The 24,292-nt window shown below is 46.5% G+C and overlaps 1 protein-coding gene across 1 annotated transcript in view; it reads right to left on the bottom strand.

Annotated features, from left to right (window-relative positions):
* Positions 1-23,799, bottom strand: part of LOC139300678 (RNA binding protein fox-1 homolog 3-like) — a 70,878-nt gene extending 47,079 nt beyond the window's left edge. Inside the window, exon 1 of the mRNA XM_070923841.1 lies at positions 23,710-23,799. Coding sequence (XP_070779942.1) covers positions 23,710-23,799 — 90 coding nt within the window. The remainder of the gene's footprint in view (positions 1-23,709) is intronic.
* Positions 23,800-24,292: the final 493 nt, after the last annotated feature.

Raw genomic sequence — 24,292 nt, 5'->3', positions numbered from 1 at the left:
TTGTTAGAGGCTAACCCATGGGGCTGTTCATTTCAGGGGCCCTTCTCCTCTCCCTCTGTCTGTCTTGGCAAGAGAAGAGGTAGTGTCTCCTGCATCATTAATGAAGGTGGTTGACGCCCTGTACAGCAGTGCCCAGCAGCAAAGTCTCTCCTGCCTGCCACCAGCCTGGAAGTTTGAAAGAGAGCTGATGTAGTGTATATCCACACTATGGTAATGACAGAGGTAAAGCCTGGCCTCACTCTACTTTGGCAGTCCATGCTGTATAATCAGCCATGACGAATAGAACAACTGGGGAGATGGAGAGGTTTGCTAACTTTGGGCTGGCACACGTTGGACTCCATTGTGAAGTTTATGAGTAATAAAGAAGGCACATTCAGAGAGAATCCATGAAACCTCCGAACATGAAAGCTGCTGTCTGTGTCTACGAAATTTAATCTCGACTAAGCAGCGAAGTACAATGAACTAATTAAAAGATAGTTTTTTCAGAATTCCAGTTTGATTGAATCCTGGATAACATGCATCTCAAAGAGAGATGGAAGCTCTGTCAGAGGCTGTTTACTGTAAAACGCACGATGGAGGCAGAAAAAAAATAAAAACTACCTCTACTCTCCTTTCATCTGCTGCGAAGACAACCATGTCACAATTGTTGCCTCCTCAGATTTCCTGATCAAAGTGCCTTAGTTCAGTTCCAAGCCTTCAAATCACATCCATACTTCATTCTGGGAGTTGAACTTTCCGTCAATCGATACTTCTTTTTGATTTCGGCTGAAAATTGCCACTTCTCAGAAATCTCAGCAAGCTGATGACAACAGCATATAAAGTGTGTTTAGAGGCCCAACCTGTAATTCAGAGATAAACACAGGGCAGCCCCACTAAAACATCTGAAGGGAGGGAAGGGAGCTATCGCTCTGAGGCCGAATATAAAACATCCAGGTGACAGAAAGTGGGACCGCGAGGTCTGACGGGACGTCGCAGTTTGTCACCATTGACTGAATTTTGAACTTTGTTTTTGTTGCGTACCAAGCAGGAAGGCAGAGAGTGCTGACAGGTATTATTGTTATTATCATTATTATTAAAGCATTTTGAAATGTATTTCTTCTGCGAAAGGTTCTATTTAAAAATACAGTTTATTATCATTGGATATTATTATTTATTTCAGAGTCCACTGTTTGAAAAGTTGGACTGACGTAGTGGATGTTTGAATGCACCAAAGATGTCAGAAGGATACAGCCGTTGTTCACATGGTCTTTATTTATTTTCACTTCAGCGATACAAATGCAGACTGAGGCGGAGTGAGAGTTCATCCTAACTTCCATGTGTTGTCTTAAACATTAAGGTTATTACAAACTTGCGGATGCACCATTTCTTTTTCATGTAGAAGAAAATTAGTAAAAGTAGCTGACCTAGCTTTGCTAGTAAACCTTCAAAGCCTTTGGTGTTGATGTCGACGAGCTGCCTGAATACATCAGAGATGTTTGAGACGGCTGCTGTTGGTTTTCATGAACTCACATATTATTATACATGAACCGGTGGTGCGCAGTCGGTGCACAGCTACATGAAATTGTGGGATTTGTTTACTTCTGCGACATATGGACTGGACTTCACAGCGTACTCTGTGCTATGTGTAGATTCAGAGAATGCCATTAAATATTTTATTCCACACCACCTGCGCTTCGGCAATCAACCCGAGAATGTAGCCCAACATCTCACAGACATTTGTTTGCTTTGTCAGCAGGGCCGACGAAGAATGAATAACTGAGAAGGGAGAAAAAGCCTAATTCCCCGCTGCAACATATGCATATAGATTAAAGGAAAATAAAATAAAGAACAACATATTTGTGTAAAATACTAAGCATATTAAAACAGATCTGCTAAGAATTCAACGTTTCAAGGAGCTCTTCACCCAAAACTCACTGAAGTACACAGATAGATTGGAAAAGGGACATTTGTGCAACTGTTGACAAAGTGTTTGTCAGTTCTATTCAAATGTGCGATTTTACAGAGAGGACTCAATGCTAATCGACACATGAATGAAGCCAGGGAGGCAAGCTTATTCAGGAAGTGTACCACTGCAGCCCTCCACTCCCAGAATAGCCTCCAGCTTTACTGTATCTGTGGCTCTTTGTTAGCGCCTCGCCTCTAGCCTCAGCCTGCTGCATTTGCGCAAAAGCAACAACAAAACACTTGTTTTTAGAGGGAAGAGCCTGAATCTGATTCAACTTCAGAGGATTAGAGTAACAATGGGGAGCTCGTGCACTCACACGTGCATTCACCCACACACACACACACACACACACACACACACTGACTCTCACACACACACACACACACACACATGCAGGAGCAGTCCCTGCCCAAGTGGGAATGAACTGCTCCAGAAAGGCCAGGGCCTTGGCAAGGTAATTAACTGAGGGTGCTTGTTTCACATGGCAGAGTCCATTAAGTGCCATGTCACACTGATGTCAGGGTAAAGGTAGTGCACACACACACGCACACACACACACACACACACACACACACACACACACACACACACACACACACACAATGCTTTCAAATGGGGGCAAGAACGTCTGAGGTGGAGATAGTGAAGTGAGAACGACAGAGGAAAAGAAGTGGCTGTGGCCTCTCCGGGGCTCTCCAACCGATCCCTCCCTAATCAGCAACCCCACTCACCCTCTAGGTCCAGCCATCGATCGGCAGCACACCACCCCAGCGCCGTGATGAGGAGCAGGGGGAGAAGTGGATGTGTTACCCCTCCGTATACCCTCTAATTGCCCTGCCTGAGTTACCACCACCCAGCTATCCCGGCAAAATGGCCCCCGCACCAACTGATGGAGCAACAATTCTGCTGGCAAAGCTTGAAAACGGACCCCGACGTAAGCCCATTAGGCACGGATGACCACACCAGACGCTCCAAGAGTGGAAGGCGGTGGGATGAGTGGGAAGGGCTGCATTAGCTGAGGGAGGAAGTGGGTACGCTCGTCCTCATAACCACAACAGTGAACAAACCGCGAGGGCACCACACACCTGAGAGTGTATGCACGCAAGTATGAACACACACACACACACACACACAAGCATATACCTTTCTGTGCTTCTCAGAGTACTGCTGCATCTCAGATAACATTGTCCCCACTGAAGAGACTTCCACACAAGCTAACTGAGGTTTATCTCCCACTTAACAGATGAGCCAAAGGAAACAAGAGAGGCACTCGGGGACTGAACGAAGAGAGGAATGAGGATAGAGGAGGGGACAAAGTGGAGGCAGAGGGAGGCAAAGCAACAAAGCGCAGAAACAACAAAGTGGCGCTGCAGCTCGTCGGCGTCTGCGTCGGACCTCAGGTGAAGCTGCTCGATGAGAAGGAGAGGATGGTCATCGCGGGCGGGTTTCTCCGACTGCTCTTAAAAATGACGATCACACTGAGCATTGTCTTAAACTTGATTGGATAGAGTGAGCGTGTGTGTGTGTGTGTGTGTGTGTGCGCGAGCGGTGGACCGTGGCAGAGCGCGGTGACGGATGGATGTGCGCCCACAGCCCTATGAGCTGCCGTTACGCTGCCCAGAGCAGCACTGCAATTAAACGATATAGGCCTGGATGCTAAGACCGGAGGAGCAGAGGCCGGAGAGCTTTGGACTGCGAGTGCTGAACTGAACACTGTGCTGATTTGTGCACTGACTGTCCCTGAGAATAGGGCCATGTATTTTTAATCAATGTCAAAGTGATGAAGTGTGTGTTTGCCTCAAAAAATCCCCTGACAAACACAAATAGAGAAAGACAAACTCCCCAAGGGGCCCCTTTGTGCACGCACACACAGATATAGAGCGCCACAGTGCAAAGACTGGACAGAACATTCCAGCAACTGACCTGAACAGACTCCTCCATCTTACTTTTAGCGTACAACCTGATGTAAAAACCTCATTCCTCATTAGTATTACATAAAACGAACACGGGAAGCAGCCTGATTCAGAATGCAATTAACATTTTTAATAACAATAAATACTGTTTGGATACGTGGTCGGCTGGCCGATAATTAGAAATTGGCGGATCCGTGGCCATCCCTCAAGACAGACACATGCTGACTTTTCTGCAGGTTATCTGGTATTGGGAATCATTCCTGAAGCATAAACAAGCCAGGGATATAGGCTGGCTACCCTCCAACAGCCTGTCTCCTCAATTTTACAGGCCTCTTTTCCCCTTTCAGCCAATTCAGCCCCAAATATCGATCAGCAGAGAGAGAGCGGTGGGGAGAGGGAGAGGGAGAGAAATTGAAAGAAAGAGATGGGTAGAAAAAAAACAGAGAAAGGGGGGAATTGGAGAGATGGGATGGGGCGAGGGAGGAAAGGCGGAAATGGAGGCCAAAGAGGTGAGGTATGTGGGTAAGTTGCAGAGAGGCAGAAAGTTTCTTCTGCACACACACACACACAGCAGTGTGACGAGTAAAAGAGTGGCGGGCGGGGGGAGGGGAGGGGAGGGGAGGGTGGACACTGTAGAAGAAGGCAACAAAACAGAGGTGCGAAAGGGACGAGAGATCATGTTGTGTCTCAATCCCTCGCAAACAGACATCTAATACTGAAAGCTGTGGCGCCGTAATAAGATCATTAACCCAAAGACCACTGACCTAAGGAGAATGCTCAGTGATCCCCGACTGAAAGGCAGAGCATTACGGAGGCTTCTGGATGATTGCTTGAGAATTATGGGACCACAGAACATGAGCAGGCGGGCTTGTGGGCGTAAATGAAGCCACAACCACAATTCTGTGATACATTATTCTCATAAGTTCTCTCAGCTTTTATTGGACTCTTTACAGTCTTGCCCCCCATTTGGACAACACTGTGCTGTATGTAATCTGACAAGATGCATCAAGGGCTTGATGCGATTATATGAAATGAAATTACAACACATTCAAGGCACCAAAGCACTGCGCCTTATCCAGAGAGCTCATTGGGATGCTACTTAAAGAAGCGCCAGATGTTATGTGGCAGAAGACTTGGGATGATCTTTGACCCTGAAGGAGAACCAATCAAATATCAACGCATCCCAGGGCCTCCAGCAGCAGGAGGGGGCGGATTTGCAAAAAGGGGGCCAGTCAAAAGGCAGGCTGTACGTAGTTTTACACACTATAAAATATGCATTTGCTAAGTGGTACAGCATTTTGCCCTTTGAGAGGTTCATGCATTGTTTAGGCAGCGGAGCAGTGGAGGAGGAGGCCGGATGGTGGCGGAGGAAGTGCTCGGTAATGGGGCCAAACAGGAGTGCTGATTTATGTGCACAGTCACCAAGGTAAAAGAGAAACACAGGGACAGAAGAAAAAGGGGGAAGAAGTGTTTTACCGATGCTCTGTCTTCAAAAGCAGTTCACCTCCTCTGCACTGCACCGTGTTCGGCCCAGCTATCAGCGCACAGCCAGAGTTCAGTGGCGGTGATGCTGAGAGTTCCACCGATGCTGAGGTTAAACCTTTCCTAAATCGTATCTACTGTATTTTTAATCGCGTGTGTTCTCAACTGTCGATTAAGTTGAAGCTAAAAGCGGCCTCGGGGACTGCTGTTTTTTGGTGAAGTAGCAGATGGTGGGCTGCAGAGAACCACCCAGCAGCACTGACTGATCTGTGGCATGTGCGGCTGACAGCCACGCAGCCTCCTGCACAACACAATGCAAACCCTGTGATACTGTCGTCAGAGTGTTATGAAATGAAAGGCCCACCCACCCTTTTGTACCTAACTAATGTTGCAGCCTTAAATAACAGAAAAACAAAAAGCCCAACTAAAACACAGGCTAGAACTGACTAAATCCTCCAAATGCAGCGGGTCAGTTGAGATATCCTGATCTGGGTTACCTTTGACTGTCTGTATACCAGGACCCCCAGGCCTCCAGGCCTGTAATGCAGTGGCCCCTCCCTGCATCCCACATTCACGGCAATAGCATACGCTAATGCATGGGCCAGAAGTGGTCGCCACATTCCTGGCAAACACAACCCAATCTTTAACCTCTTTACAGTGCGCATGATATACTTTGCGAGCAGGGGCCAAGGGTTTATCCATTATGAATGAACCCATATTACTCCAGGCATTAGCAATGTATGAGCTGGGCTTTAGAAACACAAGGTCTGGGGTTTTTCTGCCTGCCTCCCTGCCACTCCTTCCTTCCTCCTCTCCTTCCACGCTGTTTTCTTCCCTTCCTAGCCACGTGCTGCTGCTCTCGCACAGCCTCCCACGGATGCCCTGACTCCTGCCTGACAGCTCTGGGCCGAGCCCCGCCTGTCCGATCGGCAGCTCCGCGAACGCAGGGAGTTTGAAGAGGCAGGGCCACGCCCGAGGCTGAGCCCTCCACTGATCTTAGCTTTGCTCGCCATCTCCAGCTCACCACTCCGAACCCGGCCGACCCTCAGCTTCATCTTCTTCAGTCTGATCCCAAAGCATCTACTGCCTTTGTGATGGTATCTGATTTCTTAAAGCCAGCAACTGAAACTTTAATGAAATGCAAGCATGATGAAAAAAAACAACAACATCAAGGCAGAATATACTGTTGTGCTATTCTTACCATCGACATAGCTTAGAGCTTTCAATACATTTTTCATAAATGTGTCAATTCACATAGCCTCAATATGGATTGTTTTGTTCGTTGATGTTCCAGTGTGTCTGGTGGTTTCTGTGCTCGTGGGCAGAGTGTTATAATAAGGTCATGTTGGGAAGTGCCAAACAGACAACAACAACAACAGCAGCATGTCACAAATATGTTCAAAGTCATCAAAACCTAGCAGAAGGCGTGGACAACGTCTTCATTTCATCGGGCACAATTCCTTCCTCATCAGATCTAACAAACAAATCAATGAGGGCAGAGCTTGCAAAGGAGCAGTTGTGATGACGAGAGCATCTTTACTGCTTACTTTTAGCATTTTTAGCAGCGCAGAGTGAGGTGGGAAGATGGAACAAGTGCTCTCAGTGGAGCCTGGGACTCCCCAGGGCTGCAGCCCTCATCTCCACCTCCTCTCTCCATTCCCTACTGTGGGACAATGAGATTACAGCGGACCCCGGGGAAAGCCCAGCTCCCAGCAGGAGCCATGGTCCCCTGCTGGTTGCCCATATGAGAAAGAGAGCGCACTTCAAAATCCCTCTCCGGCCCTAACATGGGTCAGCCTGGCAAAGATTATGTCTCACTTTTCAATGAACAAAACAACGCTCTCAAGCAATTAACCTCTAGTATAGTCTTGCATGGCATTACTGCGATGTGATTACTGGCTAAAAGAGTTGGAACAATGTGGACATTTCAGCTTTCAAAGCCCATTAATGATTCGAAATGTACAGAATGTCATTAGCTCCAAGGTAAAATATGAGCACTTGTCCCATGTTGTCCTCATGTAAAAAGGAAATTAACATAGTTTCAGCCGGGTTTCAGCCACAACAAATAGCGGAGGACAGGAAGGAGTGTGGTGAGCAGCCGAGCGGCGAGAGGCCTGGACAAGGCCTATTATGACAGGAAGCTCGACTCATCAGCCATTCAGGGCGCTGTAAGAGGAGACATAAATCAATGGTGTGCCAATTATGACACCACACTGAGCCGTGTGAGTGCAGGGAATTAGCCGCACAAATCTCAGTATCAGGTTCAGTTAGATGGGCTGCTCTGGAGTGGGGAGGGAATGCCAAAGAAACACCACAGGGAGGATAGAGAGGAGGCGGGGGAAGGAGACGAGAGCAGAACAGAAGTAAACGCTGAAATGTGAGGCAACTCATTACAGTTGATAAGGAAATCAGCCAAATGCATTCCTGTCTGTCTCTTTTGTTCTTTCTCAGCGGCATGCAGTCAAAGCATACATGGGAGGATGGAAGTTGGGAAATCTCTGCAAGCCCCATTATCAAGTCTTCACTGAAGCAGCAAGGAAGCGAAAGCATCTGAGGTGAAAACTGTAAGACTGCAGTCGCCACACATCAAGCACGGTTCTCATATTTCATTCTCTCACACTGAGATTTCTCTCTTAAGAACATTAAACTTAACCTGACACCTCCCCCTCTACACACACACACACACACCCTCGCAGAGTGCACTCAAGCAGGCGTCTCGGCCGGTCTCGGGGAAGCTAGGAGTGGCGGTTTGAAGCGGGCGGCAGCGGCGTTCAGCTGGGCCTGAACACGATGCCTCGACACCGCTGAACACACAGCTGTATCCCAGAACTTAGATTCTGATTAAATGGAAACAGAACAGCCCATTAAAGTCATTAACATACATCTAGAGTATGCATGGGGGGATGTGCACCAAAGGGTGTGCATGCACAGTAATGTGGCGCATATATTAAGAAAAGATCCGCTGATAGAACTTGAAAGAGCATATCTTGCAAAAGCTTATATATATTATTTATCACTCAGACATCAAAAAGGAGACTTTGTAATGACCTTTTTAATTCATATGCAAAGGTAATGCAGATTCTGAAACTGGAAATCCACCAAAAAGCACAAGCACAAGAGGCTGTAGCATGACTGTACTGGCCTGTATGTTTAATTTATTGTCATGCTGGGTATGGTGCAGCTTTATCTCATAGATTACCATGAAGCACACATGCTTCTTCTAATTTCTGGGATTATGATGTGGTAGTTATCTAGCGTGTGTGGAAAGAAAACGTGTAAAAGAGAATGCGTGACTAATATGGGAACGTTGAGTTAAATTTTTATTAAAATCATGTCCGCAATGCTAATGGAATTTAGCGCAGAGACACTTTGAAAAAAGATGTTTGTTTTTTTTATTACAGAAATTTAGCAGATACATTTGCAAAAGAGAAAGAAAAAAAAAAAAAAAGATCTCAAGATTAAGAAGTAAAACATTCTGTTTAACAATATTTTAAGGAACAACTGTCTCTTGTAATCTTGCCGACGTGTGAAGCACCAACGCAAACATTAGCATATATCGAAATACAGACGGGCCGTCGGAGATGTGAGATAGAGGTGTATCCTGAGTCCACACACTTGGGAGCAGCAGCAGCAGCCGGAGTGTCACTTTGGGCCGAGAGTTATTTGATATCCCCAGCGAGCTGCTCAGGTCACACTCCTCTACAGTGTGTGTGTGTGTGTGTGTGTGTGTTTAAGCCATCAAACATCAAGGTTTGTTGCCTGCAATCCCTGCTGATTTTGGTTTCTGTTCATTGGTTGATAAATCATGAATGTTTTAATTGTACGCTGACCTTGATAAAATGAATGGACATCATTTATCAATTAGGAGTGCAACGGGGTGAAAGTGTCTGCTGACAGAATTATTTTTCATCTCGTCTTTGGCTCGGTCAGCCTCCCTCTGCACACCGTACACCTTTAAAAGGGTTCTCAGGTTGAAACAATTTTCATCTTGCAGAGGTGGGTTTATTTTTTTATTTTATTTTTTTTATTATTGTCATTACATTTCCTCCTGCTCATAAAATCCCTCCCCTCGGTACAATCCTCAGCTGTTTACCAAGTATAATTCAAAAGGAAAAAATAAAAGAAAAAAATGTAAAAATTGAGAGAGAGCTGGTATGACCAGCCTAATCTGTGCGTGGGCGCTTCAGTGTGCTCGCACAGTATGGCTTTTCATGACATGAACATCAAATCCCCAGAGAATACAGCTGCCACGATGAGATGTGTTTTTATGGGGATTTAGGCTCTGGAAGAGAGATTTGAGTATTACCTATTGTCAAAAATGTGCAATGTTAGGAGAGCTGTAGCAATGGAGGATGTGGATATTAAACCGGCCTGTTAATGTTTTACACGGCGTTGTTGATGCTCCTGCAGACCTGTAAAGTCTTGACAGTAACTCTTGGTGTTGAGTGGTACAGAAGACTTATTGAAAGGTGGCGAGTGGGAGGTACATAAAGGAAGATAATTCTGCTCTTCTGAGGGTTTGGAGGAGCTGCAACCCCCCCCCCCCCCACCCTCATCAGCCATTTCTTCCTCAGAGCAGTCTAGCATGCAGAGGGACATCGTTTTTCATTCCTCACAAAAGGCTCAGTGAGCCCTGTCTTTAACCAGCTAACAACAGACCAGCCTACCCTTTAGTTCCTCAGACATCTAAATGCTGGCGGCGTTCATTTTAGCCAGGCATCGGAGAATCGGCTCAGGCCAGTTTTCTAACCTGGAGTGTAGTCCGGCAACGTACCCGGATAGATGTGTGACCACGAGCCAGAGAAGCCCAGCGCCGACCTTTTGAATGGTGGGCTGCCATTCTCAAACACCGGGCCCAGATTGACTTCGCCCTCGGCCAGATGAGAGAGCCTGCTCATGTGTGAACAGCCCCGACTGCCTGCATGGGCTCGCCAGATCCAAATGCCCCGCAGGTCTGAGGGAGCATTTTACAGCCTGTTTAACAGTAACTTCAAAAATCCCCCCGTCCTATTTTTCTTTTTTTTTTCCACAAAGAGATTTCTCAGACATCAGGCCTTGGTTGCTGATTGCCTCTGAACGTGGTGTTGATTAAAAAGTCAGCATTGTTCAGGCTTTCTTGTTTTCTCTTTCTTGTGGATCCTGGGAGTACAAACAGCTCGATAGGCTGCGTGTGAAAGTCTTCGGGCCTTGTGTCTGACGAGGGACCCGCGGTGAGAGAGAAAGGGGCCTGCTTGCCCAGCTTTTGGAATCCAATAAAGTGCTTTATTCCAGGGCTGGGGCCGACGTGAGGCTAATCTTTGATCTGAACTGGAAGCTGAGGGCTCCGGAGTGGGCCACGCTGCCCGATTATTTATGGGAACTTCAAAGGTTCCGCTGATCACACTTGTGTCTCTTATCTAGCGAGCGAGAAACAGCCACAACAACAAAAAGTGACTTTGTGAGGAGAGTGGAAATTCAGAGCACGGAGAGAAAGGTAGGGATAAAGATGTGAGCGTTTGAAATAGAAGGGGGAAGGGGTTTGGCGGGGCTCTGTGGGGAGATCTCCAGATTAGAAGTGATAAGGCCGATGTATATGGGCCATCTGCCTGGGAATGTGCCTCTGGCTCCGTCCGAGAGACAATCGGACCTGAGGAGGATAAGTGCTCCTCTTTTCCTCTGTGTTCCCATGGAGGAGAGGAAAGGCCTCCGATGGCAGGGAAGCCCTCTCCCCTCTGTCCCTCAATCCCTTTTTTTTGTCCTCCCCCTCTCCCTCACTTCCTCTCTAGCTCCCCCCTCCATCCCTCCTTCCACTATCACCAGCGCCACCTCCACATCACATCAGAAATGTGACTGGCCTCAAACTGCTGACTTGCTCACAGTCCATTGAGTTTCCTCTCCTTATCAAATTACAGCCACCTCAATAACCCACTCGCTGCAGCACGCCGGAAGAAATGAGGTTTTCTCCACCGCCCGCCCCTGGCTCTGCACTCTTTCCCTCGCTTTTTTTCTTCTCTCACATTTTTCTTTCAAAAACAGCAGACAGGGGGAAGAAGGGGGGGGGGGGGTGTAAGAGGACGGGGCGGCTGATGTGAGTGTTGGCGTATATTTTCGAGTGGGCGTACGATCGTAATGTTTCGCACGGGCACGAGCGAGGGGGCGGGGGCTTCACATCGCTGATTTGCAGACATGGGCCGATGTCCAGATGGCGAGCGCCTTTCGGGAGTGCGTTTTTTACTTCCACCCCAACAACTGCGCAGTCACAGCAGCCCACCGAGACCCCGGCTACCTCCTAGCATCAGCTACCATGGGTCACTTCTCCCTTTTGAGCCACCGGTCGACAGAAACAAGCCGCCATCTCTCTCTACGCACCCCGTCGTCTTCCTTCCTTACCCCTCCAACAGCAGAACTACCGCCACGTCTCTGTGGAGAAAATGACACAGTCCCATCACCTGTTATATACCTGCGATGAGAGAGCTTTGGGGAGCCTACGAAACGGACCACGCAAGGTCATCCGTCTCATTTTGTGAGCGAAGCTGCTGTTATTACAAAGTCAAAATGAAAAGCCTCATCCCCAGGTCAGCTGTCTGACAGTTGATGGATGTCATTTAACCTTCCCAGCAGCTGGTTACTGGTTTAGACACCAGAGTAAATAAGGCAGAGGGAGGAAAGTTGAAAACACCTCTCCGAGCCTGGATCCACTTTTTTTTTTCCTGATGATAGGAACGAAGAGTAATTGATTTATTTTTAACGTCAGCAGCGTTGATGTTTTTTGAGTTCGTAATTGCCCCTGCGTTAATACATGCAAATGAGAGTTCAGGATAACCCCCCCCCACACACACACACACACATACCCATACATATATACACACACACACACACACTACTCCTCCAATGTGAATTAACATCAATATTTATCTTAGTTCTATTATCCAATTCTTACCTCATTCACATGCTAATTGCCACAATTACCATTAAATCAGGTCCCCGGTTCAGAGGAAATAACCTGCTGCTGAGCACTTGAATTACTGACTCGTCACCTGTGCGCACATGATGCATACACACACACACACACACACACACACACACACACCTACACAGAGACAGCGAGTGAGCAGAGAAGAAAGAGAAGGTATGTTAACATCTGCCTTGTGGTGGATTTTTAAATCCCAAAACACCTGACAAAACTACAATGCAGCCATGAGTTTATACATATTTTTGGAAAGCTATCCTGTCAGCGGCATCATGGTTGGTAGTCTGACACGAGAAGGCAGCAAAAATAACTGATCGGAAGAGCGGCCCAAATTGAGAATGAATGCTCATGTATAATGATTGGAAGGAACCCGGAGAGGGTTAACATGAAAGCCCAGCAGAGTGCCAGCCCCAGTTACCTGCAGAGCCGCAGTCGACGCGCTCTGCCTTCACCTGTTTTATTGGAGACGACGCCGGCGTGTCAGTGACAGCAAATGTCCAAGTTGAGTGGGAGTAGATTAGATTAACTCCCCTGTGAAAGAGCCTTGTCTGCTTCCATTGTGCATCCTGTCTTGTTAAAACTACACAGGTATGCCACCGCAATAAGCAGGTGCGCTGACATCACAGTCGTGTTGGGAATACTGGCACTGATTGGAAAACCTATAGAGTATTCCTCAAACACAAACACACGGCTGACGTACAGCTTCTTACCCCCCCCCCCCCCCCCCTGCACAACCGTCTTACATGAAGATCAAGTGAGTGATTCGGGGGGTAACTGTACTGCACTGCACCCACCGGACGCTATGCTCGGTCCCTTAAGGGGTGTTTCTCCCTGCAAAGACATCCATTTTGTAAATCGACACGGTGGGAGTGTTAGGTGTTATTGAAAAAGGCCTTGCAGGGAGTAGAGACTAGAGGCGTCGCTGCAACCCAAAGAAAGGCCTGAAACCTAACTGGATAGAGACACAGAGCACGCTACTAACTGAGTTGTAAACTTCTATTGCCCTCGGGCTGCAGTCATACGCTGCTCATTGAATCAGCCTGTAACATAGGAGCGAATTCAGAGCTAGCCGAGACAACAAAAAATAAAAAACAGAGAGAGACCACGAACAATGCAAACTGAATAAGTAAGAAAAATAAGTAAAGAAAATCCAATTCTCCTCTCAGGAGCAATATCAGTGCCTTTGAAACTTTCTGACAGAAAAGAATCCAAAGTCTTTACCGCACTAATGCATTGAAAACACTGACCTCAGCAGCTGATCCACAGATCCACCGCTTTTTTTCTCGGTGGGATAAGAGAAGAAAAGTTTCCTAGTCGAGTGCATTCAGTCTGCTAACCTCCCTCAAACAGAAATATGTATGAAGAATGATTACCGATGTCAGAGCCATCTTGCCTCTTGGCCGGGCCTCACGCTCATACAGCACAATCAGGGGAGCTGATGACCTTTGCTGACGGCAGAATACCTCATCGCCAAGGCCTCTCAGTTGTAAAGCAGCAGACACGCCGCACAAGATCTATTAGTTTGCTCTTTTATCTGTAATAATCCTGACAGAACAAATAATACCCAGGCACATTCTGAGCAGAAAATAAAGGGTGAACAAAATTATCATAATCATTCAAAGTGATGCTTTGAGAGCGAAAGTAACGAATGTGAAAATAAATTCAGTTTCGATAAATCGACCGCACTTGCGGGGCTGAAGTGAACGGAGGCTGTGGAGTGGATGGATACCGTGGAGCACTGTCTGTCTTACGCACACAAACCTGCCTCGTAAATTATCTTGAGCAATGTAGAATTTATGAGGCAGAGATATCTCACTGCCGGCCTATCATTTCCATGCCTCTGTCACCGTAATTCTCTCCAAAACTGCCCAAACCCATAGATAAAAACGGCCACTGCAGCTCCAGATGAGAAAGCGAGAAGAGGCAAAAGGGGACAGTAAGTGAAATAAGTGAGTCTGGATGAGGATTCTGTGGTCTCGAGTACCCACTATATCCGGATAAAAGCGACCGGAGAATATGCAAAAGTCGAGTAAAGGAGAGGACAAGTGTGACAATTAGAATTTGCTCTGTTTACGTTGCGTGAAATCAAGTGTCGGGGGAATTTAGTGAATTGGAAGATGAGTCAAATTGCCAGGCGTACGCTGCTTACATCTTTACCTCAGCTGGCGCGGCTCCTCGGCTCCACAATAGCTTTTACCTTTTGAAATATGTGTTTGTGTTTCTCTGTGTCAGTGGGGGTGTATGTGAGTGTGTGTGAAGAGATTTGGGGGAGCTTTTAGAGCGCTATCATAGAGTAGGTGGAGGACGGTGGAGTGTATCAGAGAGGGCAGTCCGCACATGCTGCCCTGTGAGATTGGATTCTCACCCATGAAATGTAAGCACACAGAAAAACGCTCTGCCGCAACAACCTCCTATTTACACAGCAATTTTCCACTCGCTTGCGACAGAACTAAATCGCATTTGTCTCCCCCCGCCGTTGATACCACGCTGCCCTAGAATTTCATTCATATCCAGTTAATTAGCACTTCCTCTTCCGGCACCAGAAAGAGCAATCATTGGACAAAATGTGCAGAGTAATTTATTACAGTTTATTACAGTTCATTGAGGAAGCCGCAATGTGTTGGATGTTAGAATGATTACTTGTGTTTGCACTGATAGCAGTCTGCGTGACGGGGAGAAGAAGAAAGTTATTTACCAAAAACAGCTGGACGGATAAATTAGGCCCCTTTCTCTACATGACAGTATCTCCCACCACTGCGCTGTTTCAACATTTCTGGGTGAAAAGCGACGTCTCTCAAGCTTTACTCCCTCCTTTGAAAACGTTAATTGCTATTCATTACTCGCTATTGCTGAATGATAACAATGTTGGAGTTACAATTCTGAGTCATTAAATTAGAATGAAGGGGATGAATAGGAGGAGTGGGCAATGGAAAATCCTCATCCCTGTTGAGCTTTGACTGTGTGTTACGGTTTAAAGGGTCGCTTCACCCAAATTAGGGGGAAAACACCCTCGTTTTCTTGCTTACCTTTAGAAGGATCTAACCACACGGGTAGGTTTGGTTTGATTCGCAGAGGATTCGAGATTTCTGCCCTCATGACAGTGAAGTTAATTTGTTTTATTAAAAAACTAAGCAGCAATATGTCTGCTTACTGTGGATAATTCAAAGAACTCACTGCCAACAGTTTTCACAGAAACAACTACATCATCTAGTAGAAAGTAGCTCCAATAACAACTTTTCACATTGAGGCAACACAAATTCAATTTTATTCCCCTTCACTGTACTGCCTTGGAGGGGGAAATCTGAGACACTGATATCCATCTGCATGGACGGGAACCCTGTCCCCTAAAATGCAGGTTTGTTCGGGGGAAACATAATTGCTGCATGGATTATGTTGTGTTGCATTACTGCACTGCACAGGATTCATAGAGAGGTGGTCGAGGCGGATGGTTGGCATGCAAAGCGCAGGTCAGGTGTTCTTTGCCAGGAGCGGGCATCGTAGGAGAACATATTAAATGTGTGTGTGAACGTCTGAACAATTTGTGGTTTTGCAGATATGTTCATTAAAAACGTTTCCTCTTCGTCGTGTTTATGTTTAACGTAGTATTCAAACTATCTGTAGGAGAAGTTGGTGACGAGAGTGAATTTATTTATTCTGCAGATTAAGTGAACGGACCCTTTAAGACTGAATATCATAAACTTGGCAAATGATGCCTCCTGGACCCCCCCCCCAACACACACACACACACACACACACACACACACACACACATCCCCCCATCATCACTAATGCAGCACTAACCCAGCAGCTGCAGCAGCGGCGGACATAAACACTCCTGCATGCACCACCTCTCTCTAACACGCACGATCCCGTTCCTTCATCAACTGGCCACACACACACACACACACACACACACACACACACACACACACACACACACACACACACACACTCAGAGGTGGATGCGCGAGCCTGCGGAGGCTGTAATCTGTAATTTGTAAGTTCCATTTGTTTTTAACACACACCAAAGCAGTGGTCCTGTGGGACCTAATAAAACCTCATAAGCACACGGAGAGGAAGCCCGAGGCGCTGCTCTTTCCCACAGATCTCACCTTGATAGATGATTTTAGAAAAACACAGAGGCGTGCTCCACTAACAAAGTGCTGCGAGAAAAAGCAGTGATATTTAGACTCTCCATCTGAGGAGAGGAAAAATGAGGAGGAAGAAGAGGAGGGGGAGGAGGAGGAGGAGGAAGAAGACTCTGATTTGGGTTAAATTACATGAGCGTCTCTCCTTTCTTACCGATTACCCGAAGAGAAGCGGGGTAATCAGTGGGATACCTGTTTGGTTGCCTGCGAGGAAAAAAGGAAAAACAAAGTCTGAGCTTTTGCTATTTTTTATCTCTCCTGCTGTTCATGCAACGCAGAGCTGAGATTAACTAAAACGAAGGGCCCATTTTTTATTTTGAAGTCCATCTCATAATCATTTGTTTCATAGTGTTAAAGGGAGTAGCCAGTGGAGATGTGCTGGGAATCACGGCCATTACTTTATATTACTTTAGGTCTCTAAAAACGAACGTGCCATAACTGGCAATTTCGGACCCCCAGCTCTGCAATATAGAAATAATAATAATAATAAAAGGGCTCATTTAATTTGGAGAAACAAAAACAATTATGAATCTGCCTGGGTGGAGGTCATCTCCTCTCTGCGGCACTTCTCCTCTTGGTTTCATTTCAGAATACCTGTAGACTTTTTCAAGGAGAACTTGAAATCAATTTCAAGCCCCATTTAATTTTATACACCCGTACATGCTGACCCACAACAGCATAGTTCAAATATTGATCTTCTTTAGCGGGTGACCCAGGGTGCCTCTTACTAGTCAAACACACTGTACAGTTGCATCCTTTAAAAATGAAATAATGAGATCAAACACAAGGGGAAAAGGAACTTCTTAGGCCTGTTTGATATGTGAAATAATATCCTCAAACTTGGTTCCCATGCAACGCGCCTGCTGCTGCGATGAAGACAGATAATGACCTTTTGAAAAACAAAATTTCAGCGTTTGCCTGGAGATCTATTTGTCAGCAGCAGCAGCAGCAGCGTGTCTTCTGGCGGTGGAGAAAACTGGCTTGCAGGAGCACAAGGAGAAGCGGTAATAATGCTTTGCTGTTCACCACTGCCATTAAGCCGCTGGTGATAAAAAGGTGCAGTGCTTTTAATGGCTTGTGATAGCTCCTTTTTTTTTTTTTTTTTTTTGCTCTCACTTGTACGGCCACTCTGTTAACTCAGCACACAGGGTAATACGTCTCATTTGAGAGGATCCCGCTGAGAGGAGAATGCTTGAAGGACAGTATGAGAGTGACACTACATTATAAACATACTAATCACAGCTGGCTAAGATACTGCAGTAAAGAAATAATTGGACTCAAGCTGGTCTGGCTGCTTGAGCATTTTAACGTGCCATTTGCAGAAATAGAAAACCTCAGGACAGATTATATTCTCGGGGGAGAAAAAGGCTACAAACTGTTTCTACTTTGAGGTTATCCTCCTGTCTTTATCCTCCTGTAACTGTATGCGTGTGTGTGTATAAGTGCAGTGTAAAAGCAGGGAGGTGTTGTGTCGTGTGTCTTGTCTTTCTCCCTCTCGCCAGTCCCTCTACTCGCTCGCGGTCTCCGATTGGCCTAAAGGAGCGCTCAAGCGAACTGAGCGGCAGAGATTTCTAAACCAAGCGGACATTCCTGAGCTGTATTAAAAGGCCTGGGCGGGAAATAAGGCCACTGCAATGCAGATTTGACAGCAGTGAGTGTCAACTGCCCTCTGCAAACCAGCAGCCTTTATCTGAACCTTTGCATCTTTGTGAAGCAAACCATCATATCACAGATTCAAAGCTGTAGCACTGACCAGAAATGTGTCCATGGAACTGCGTGTCAAGTGGCATCAAATATCTGGTCAGTTTTGTGATCTTGTTTAATTCAAAATAATTTTGACAAAGTTCTCCAGCTGCTTGCGTTTAGGCAACATTTAAAGTTTGAGAACTTTACAAGAAAATGTTTTTTTCATGTCTCAAAAAATGTTGCTATTAGTGCTGAAATGCAGGCGTCGCATCGCCGCTACTCACCAAACGTTTCACGATTCCCTGCAGATCAGCAGGTAACACAGAAAACATCTCCCGTGGTGTCATATTTTCTCACCGGCAGTAAATAGTAGACACTCATTTTAATTAAAAGCTTCATTATAAATTTGCCACCTTCTAAAATAGAGGTTGGTAATTATTGTTAGGTGAGGACATGTGCAACTGCAGCTTTGTTTTCCAGAAGTGGAGTATATTAGCATCAGCAGCACCGTGAATGCTAATTCACTGACACTACAGGTCCAGAATATAGACAGGAGCACTACAGGCTAACATTAATGACTGGAGGATATTTAGCATTATTGGCAAAATGTAAATACACATTTATTGATGCACTGCACAGCACCGTGCATGCAAAGCCCTGCAAACATCCACCTACAGATGACACCAATTCTTGCATATGTAAGCTCAAATATGTGCGCTCACATTAATAATACAGCCGGGGCCCCAGTGGAAAACCTTTGTTGGTGAGTAAATCTATTGCGCTGTTTGTGCCATTCTTCTATACAGGGAACAAATTTAATTTTGTTCCATTTACAAAGGTCTAGTGGAGTAAGACGGTGGGTAGCCTTAAGAAAAAAAACACACAAGTCAGCCCGACTGTGAAGTCTCTGCGAAGAACAAGGCAGCACTCGCTCACACACCAAATGAAATTTCAAAATAAACGACTGAGCTGTGATTTACAATTCTCCTCCGGGCCAGAGAAAAGTGAGAAAACATTTCAATCAGTCCCTCCGCCTTTGTTATGCTGCTATGAATCAGCTGTTTAAGGGACAAAACAGCTGAACGGCGGCGAGAGAAAGACGGAATGATTTCACACCAAAACATAGAACATATTGAGAGGTATATTCCAGAGCCCATGAAATTGGGTTTTAAGTTTTTTTTGATTTGTGCCTGATTGAATCTGAGTGGATTGTGGTCGGCCAGATTGACTGAAAAACAACAAAGCTGGCGTTGCTTTGTGATATAATGGAAATATTTGAAATACAGCGTTTACCTATAACAGCACAACAGAGAAGATGCGACGGCGATGGAGAAGATTGTGGTCTAAGTATAAGGCTGGTGTATTTCTTTATTTGTCTTATTGCTAACAACGTTCTGACCCCCCCCCGTCTGTGGCACTTAGCCCCGCTGGTTCCTACTGAAGATGTAAATCTTTGAAAGTGACTCAGTTTCATTTTGAAAAAGGCTCAGTTATTTCCTGCGACAGCTGGTGGTGTTGGGTGTTAGTCCAAGTCACCGGCCTCCTCCTTTAAAGATGATGGAGGCACATGAACGGTAAGACTCTAATAGTGGATCGAAGCACAACCAACTATTGCGTGTTAACCCTTTTCCCGAGAGGCCAGGAGGGAGCTGGCGTGGCGGGGGTGGCGGTCTCTCTGAGTCCCATGTGAAGTCCGGCGAGGCCGCGGCCCATTTCTCAAACTCATCTCCATTGCACCCACACTGGCCTAACGAGAGCCCATGTAGGGACAAAAACCTATTAGGCCTCCCCAGTTACAGACAGCATCTCCATTTACAGCTGTCAATAGTACAGCTTGGCCTACAATAATTATCCCCCAGGAAGGAGCCGTCTCTGTGCGGTTCGCATTAGTCCATCCCCGGGAGACCGCCAACCTGAATCCTTCGATATCTAAAGTCCCCGTGAATAGCAGCGCTTTGGGAGGCAGGATCAAGGCCTGAACCGAGGGGGAAATGTGTCACGAGTATTCCCAGTCCTCTCTGCATCCCTCGCCTTTAGCCAGATGTATCAGTGTGTGTGTGAGGAGGGAGTCGGTTCCAGTATAGTCGTAGAAAAGAGATCAGCATGAGTAGGAAGAAGAGGAGGAGGAGGAGGAGGAGGAGGTGGAGTAGGAAGCTGAAACCAGAGAGCCCGGGCTATTCCTCCCAGGATCCACCAACATAAAAGGATCGCCTCTTCTAGGTGCCCTAACCATTTAGAACGATACCGAAGCCGTGTACAGTTAAGGGGGAAATTCAAAACAGCCCGACCAAAGAAGCCACAAAAAAGAAATCAATAGATGCAACAATAACAATAGACATCAGCGCAGCGGAATGCCATGATAGAAAATCCAATTACAAATCAAAGGAAGGCAATTTTAGAAAACGGGAGATCTTGAGATAAGTCCGAGGCGAAGGCTGAGAGAGAGATGTGACATGCAGACAATAACAACTGCTGCTTTTTCCTCTTTCGACATAACTAACACCCTGCTTCCCACCCAACAGCATCGTCTTAGATAATAGAGTTACATTTACGAGTGTTGCCATATGCCCACCCAGTGCCTGGTAAATAGAAAATCCATGAGATGCCATGTTTTTATGGCTCTGAAGACAGCTACTAACTACCACGAGCAAACCTGAGCTAGCCCGTCAGCTTCGGCTCGTACCATAAATATATTTATACTTTAATACAGGCCTACAGCGGTGAGCATTGCATCCCGTAAAAGCCTCACCACACTGTAATTCATAACTCCCTCAATATCCAGCACCATAACTCATGAAATGAGCCACTACAATACAAATTGACGGTAGGAGAAAAGTGACATCATCCTGCGGAAGGATGAAGCCGGCGCTCCATGTGGTAGAAAACTCTCCCCCTGTCAAGAAGAGGGACGGCCCTTCAGCGGTGGTGTGATACAGCTACTTTTTTTTTTGTAATCAGAAGCCCACAGTTCTCCCACCACACCGCAGGGAGTCTCTCCTTGTGTTAATGAAAACAAACATTTAGCCGGGATTTATACGCGCCGCAGCCGACTACAAAGAGCATCAAAGCAAACTGCCTGGGAACACACACCCAAACACTGCTGCACACAAATAAAGGCAAGGTATGCTTCGCTAATCTTTTATGTAATAAACTCCTGTCTTCCTGTGATATCATGCGGCGCCATGTTCACACATAATAAGAAAAGCTGTTCGGAGCCCAACTTAATACAGTGTCTTATTTGAAATGCAAACAAACTGTGAGGCAGAGGCTATCACCTCAATCTATTCCCCTTCTGTTCTCTGGCTGTCATCATCCGGCGCTGCAGCCCTGCACTGTGGCGAGGGGAGGAAGCAGGAGAGCGGGGTGGAGGTGGAGGGGGGGGGGCAGCATCCTACGAAGGATGGGTGATGTGGGAGGAGAGGGATGGTGGTGGTGGAGGGGGGGACGCTGGCCACAGTGTGATTCAGAGGGTTGTTTCCCCTCGCGGCGCTGCAGGGCGAGGATTTACCGCAAAGAGGAAAAAAAAAAAGAAAAAGAACAAAAGCTGCTGATACATGAAGCAAACAAAAAGGGATGTTTCATGAAAATAGCACACAGGAAGTGTCAATTTCAGCTCTGTCTTGGACTTTTAAGGGAACCTACTGTGGACATAAACACACACACACACACAGTCGAGAGGCTTACTGGCCATTCAGAGGGTTTGGATGTCACAGGGATGTAGTGGCAGGTAAACCCACCTGAACTCAGTTTGCTAACATTTTTACTTCAGGAAGCTTTTCACATCTTGACATGAACATTTAAGATCTAAAATCTAACACAGTCATCAAAATACTAAAGTATTAAAATGTGATAAATCTGGAAAAAAAAAAAAGAGAATAGTTGTTTCATTTAATATAAAATAATGAACCTGAAAAAAAAATACTCATTTACTTAAATGAAAATATCAAATCTGTGAGCATTATTTTAGTGTGAGAATAAGAGTTTGTGAGGGTGGCACCTGGTCGTCCACATGCCTCCCCCCATCCCTGGCGGGATGTGCCTGCTCTGGACAGATGGGTGGGAGGGGGTGAGGGCCATTACCATGATGGTGGGGGAGAAAGGGGAGGAGTAAGATTCAAAATTAGAGAGCAGGAGTTTCCATCGCGAGCAGCCTCGCTGTTACTTCCCCTCAGTCACTGCAGTAACACTGTTTACTGCAACACATGCTGCTGGTAGTAAAAACAGAACTGGACGCTCAAACCCCCCCCCCCCCCATCCCAACACTGGCAGCAGACCCGTCTCCAACTCGCTGAATTAAAACACGTGAATAATTCAGCAGACAGACAGGCACACGGGCTCTTTAGAGTCACCTTGTTGTTGATTTTTTTTCACCTCCCTTCAGAAAATTGCCGTCTTCAGGTTTCACAAAACAACGGGATCAGTGACAGAATCAATTTCCAAAGGAGGAGGAGGAGGAAAAAAACAAAACAAAACAAGGAAAATCAATGTTAATTTGCAGAGATATATAATTATTCAAAGTGTTATCACTTGGTGGGGATCGCCATTAGAAAAATGAAGGGTTGCAGAGGAGACTGAAGAGCTGTGGAGACACTTCTCTGAAGGATGGAGCGGGTATTTAAAGGGAAGCTATGTATTTAGTTTGAGCTCTAACAACATGCTTTTACCACGTAAAACACCCGTAAAATCAAAGGGATATTATGACAGTGATGATGATGTCGTGTAATGACAAAAGCTGAACTTTGATGACCAAGAAATTCCTGACTTAATATTTCAGAGAGAGTTTTATTTTACTTTTCACATCACAAAACTAAAATGTGAGTACAGACATATGAACGTAATTTAAATACCAGCGTGTGACCTCATATAATGACCATCTCCTGTTTTTACCCCGGAGGCCTCACAGCTGCAACTTCCACATTTTAGGGGATGAAACTGAAATGTGTTTTGTTTTTTTTCTATGCCGGTTGGGGGGGTCACGTCAGGTAACACATCCAGAATTTGGGCACCACACAGATGTAGAAGCATTAGTAATTCTTAAACAGCCAAAGAAAGAGCTGACATCTTTGTGTGTTTAAAAAAAAGTCAAGATGAAGAAGAAGACGTGTCTTTCATTTTGAAAACACACCTGTCCTTGTGGCTGGGGGGGGGGGGGGGGGGGGTGATGGTAAGTATGGGCACAACAAACATTTCCCAGCTCAATGAGTCACTGTACACAAACACTGCGTGGCCCCGCGTCACGGTGATCGCTAATTCACTGCTTTAATTTCACTCAAAAGGGGGGAGGAGGAGGAGGAGGAGGGGGGGGGGGAAGATAAGAGGAAATGAAGAACAGGATGGTTGAAAGAATAAAATGAAAGAGGTGACCCCCCCCTCCAATTCACCTCCTGTCCGCTCTTTCCCCCCTACAAAGGCAGGGTGAGGGTCAAGGGTTAGGGGGGGTGAAAGTACTCCCGGTAACAACACAATGCAGGCACGATGCTATCACGTGCCGCCGAGGAGCGCGCGGAGGAATGAGAAAGCACGGATGGAGAGCGAGTGAGAGGGGGGGGGGAGAGGGAGCGACAAAGCCTCTCTCAGCCTTCTTACCTCGGGCAGGTAGAGGAACGCAGGGGGACACTGGAGCGAGTGAGGTAGCATCCCGGAGCCGGAGAGCAGCAGGCAGCCGGAGTTGGCCATGGAGCTCAGCGTGGGGTGACGGGACGCTTTGCGCATTTAGCAGGGAGATCCTCTCGCTCTACTCTCTCTCTCTCTCTCTTCCTCTCTCTCTTCCTCTTCCTCTCTCTCTTCCTCTCTCTCTTCCTCTTCCTCTCTCTCTCTCTCTCTCTTCCGATCACTTCCTTTCTTCTGCCTCCTCGTGCCTTTTAAATGTCCCTTCCGCTGGCTGTGGTGTCTCTACTGAAGACGTCGCGGGGAGGCGGGCGGCGCGCAGACAATGTGCATGTTCCACCTTTATCACTAATGCTCTCTCGCTCTCTCTCTCTCTCGCTCTGTCTCTCTGTCTCTAGGTCTCTCTCCCCCCCCTCTCTCTCTCTCTCTCACTATCCCTGGCGCGACTCTGTTTACTTTGAGCGCGATAAAAGCCAACATAAGCATTCAGACACAGAAGGGGAGGGTCTGTGCAAGCCGAGGAGGAGGAGGAGCAGGAGGGGTTGTAGAGCCGACAGGGGGT

Source organism: Enoplosus armatus, chromosome 17 (genome assembly GCF_043641665.1).
Source record: "Enoplosus armatus isolate fEnoArm2 chromosome 17, fEnoArm2.hap1, whole genome shotgun sequence".
Lineage (NCBI taxonomy): Eukaryota > Metazoa > Chordata > Actinopteri > Centrarchiformes > Enoplosidae > Enoplosus > Enoplosus armatus.
This window is presented reverse-complemented; position numbering and strand designations above follow the sequence as displayed.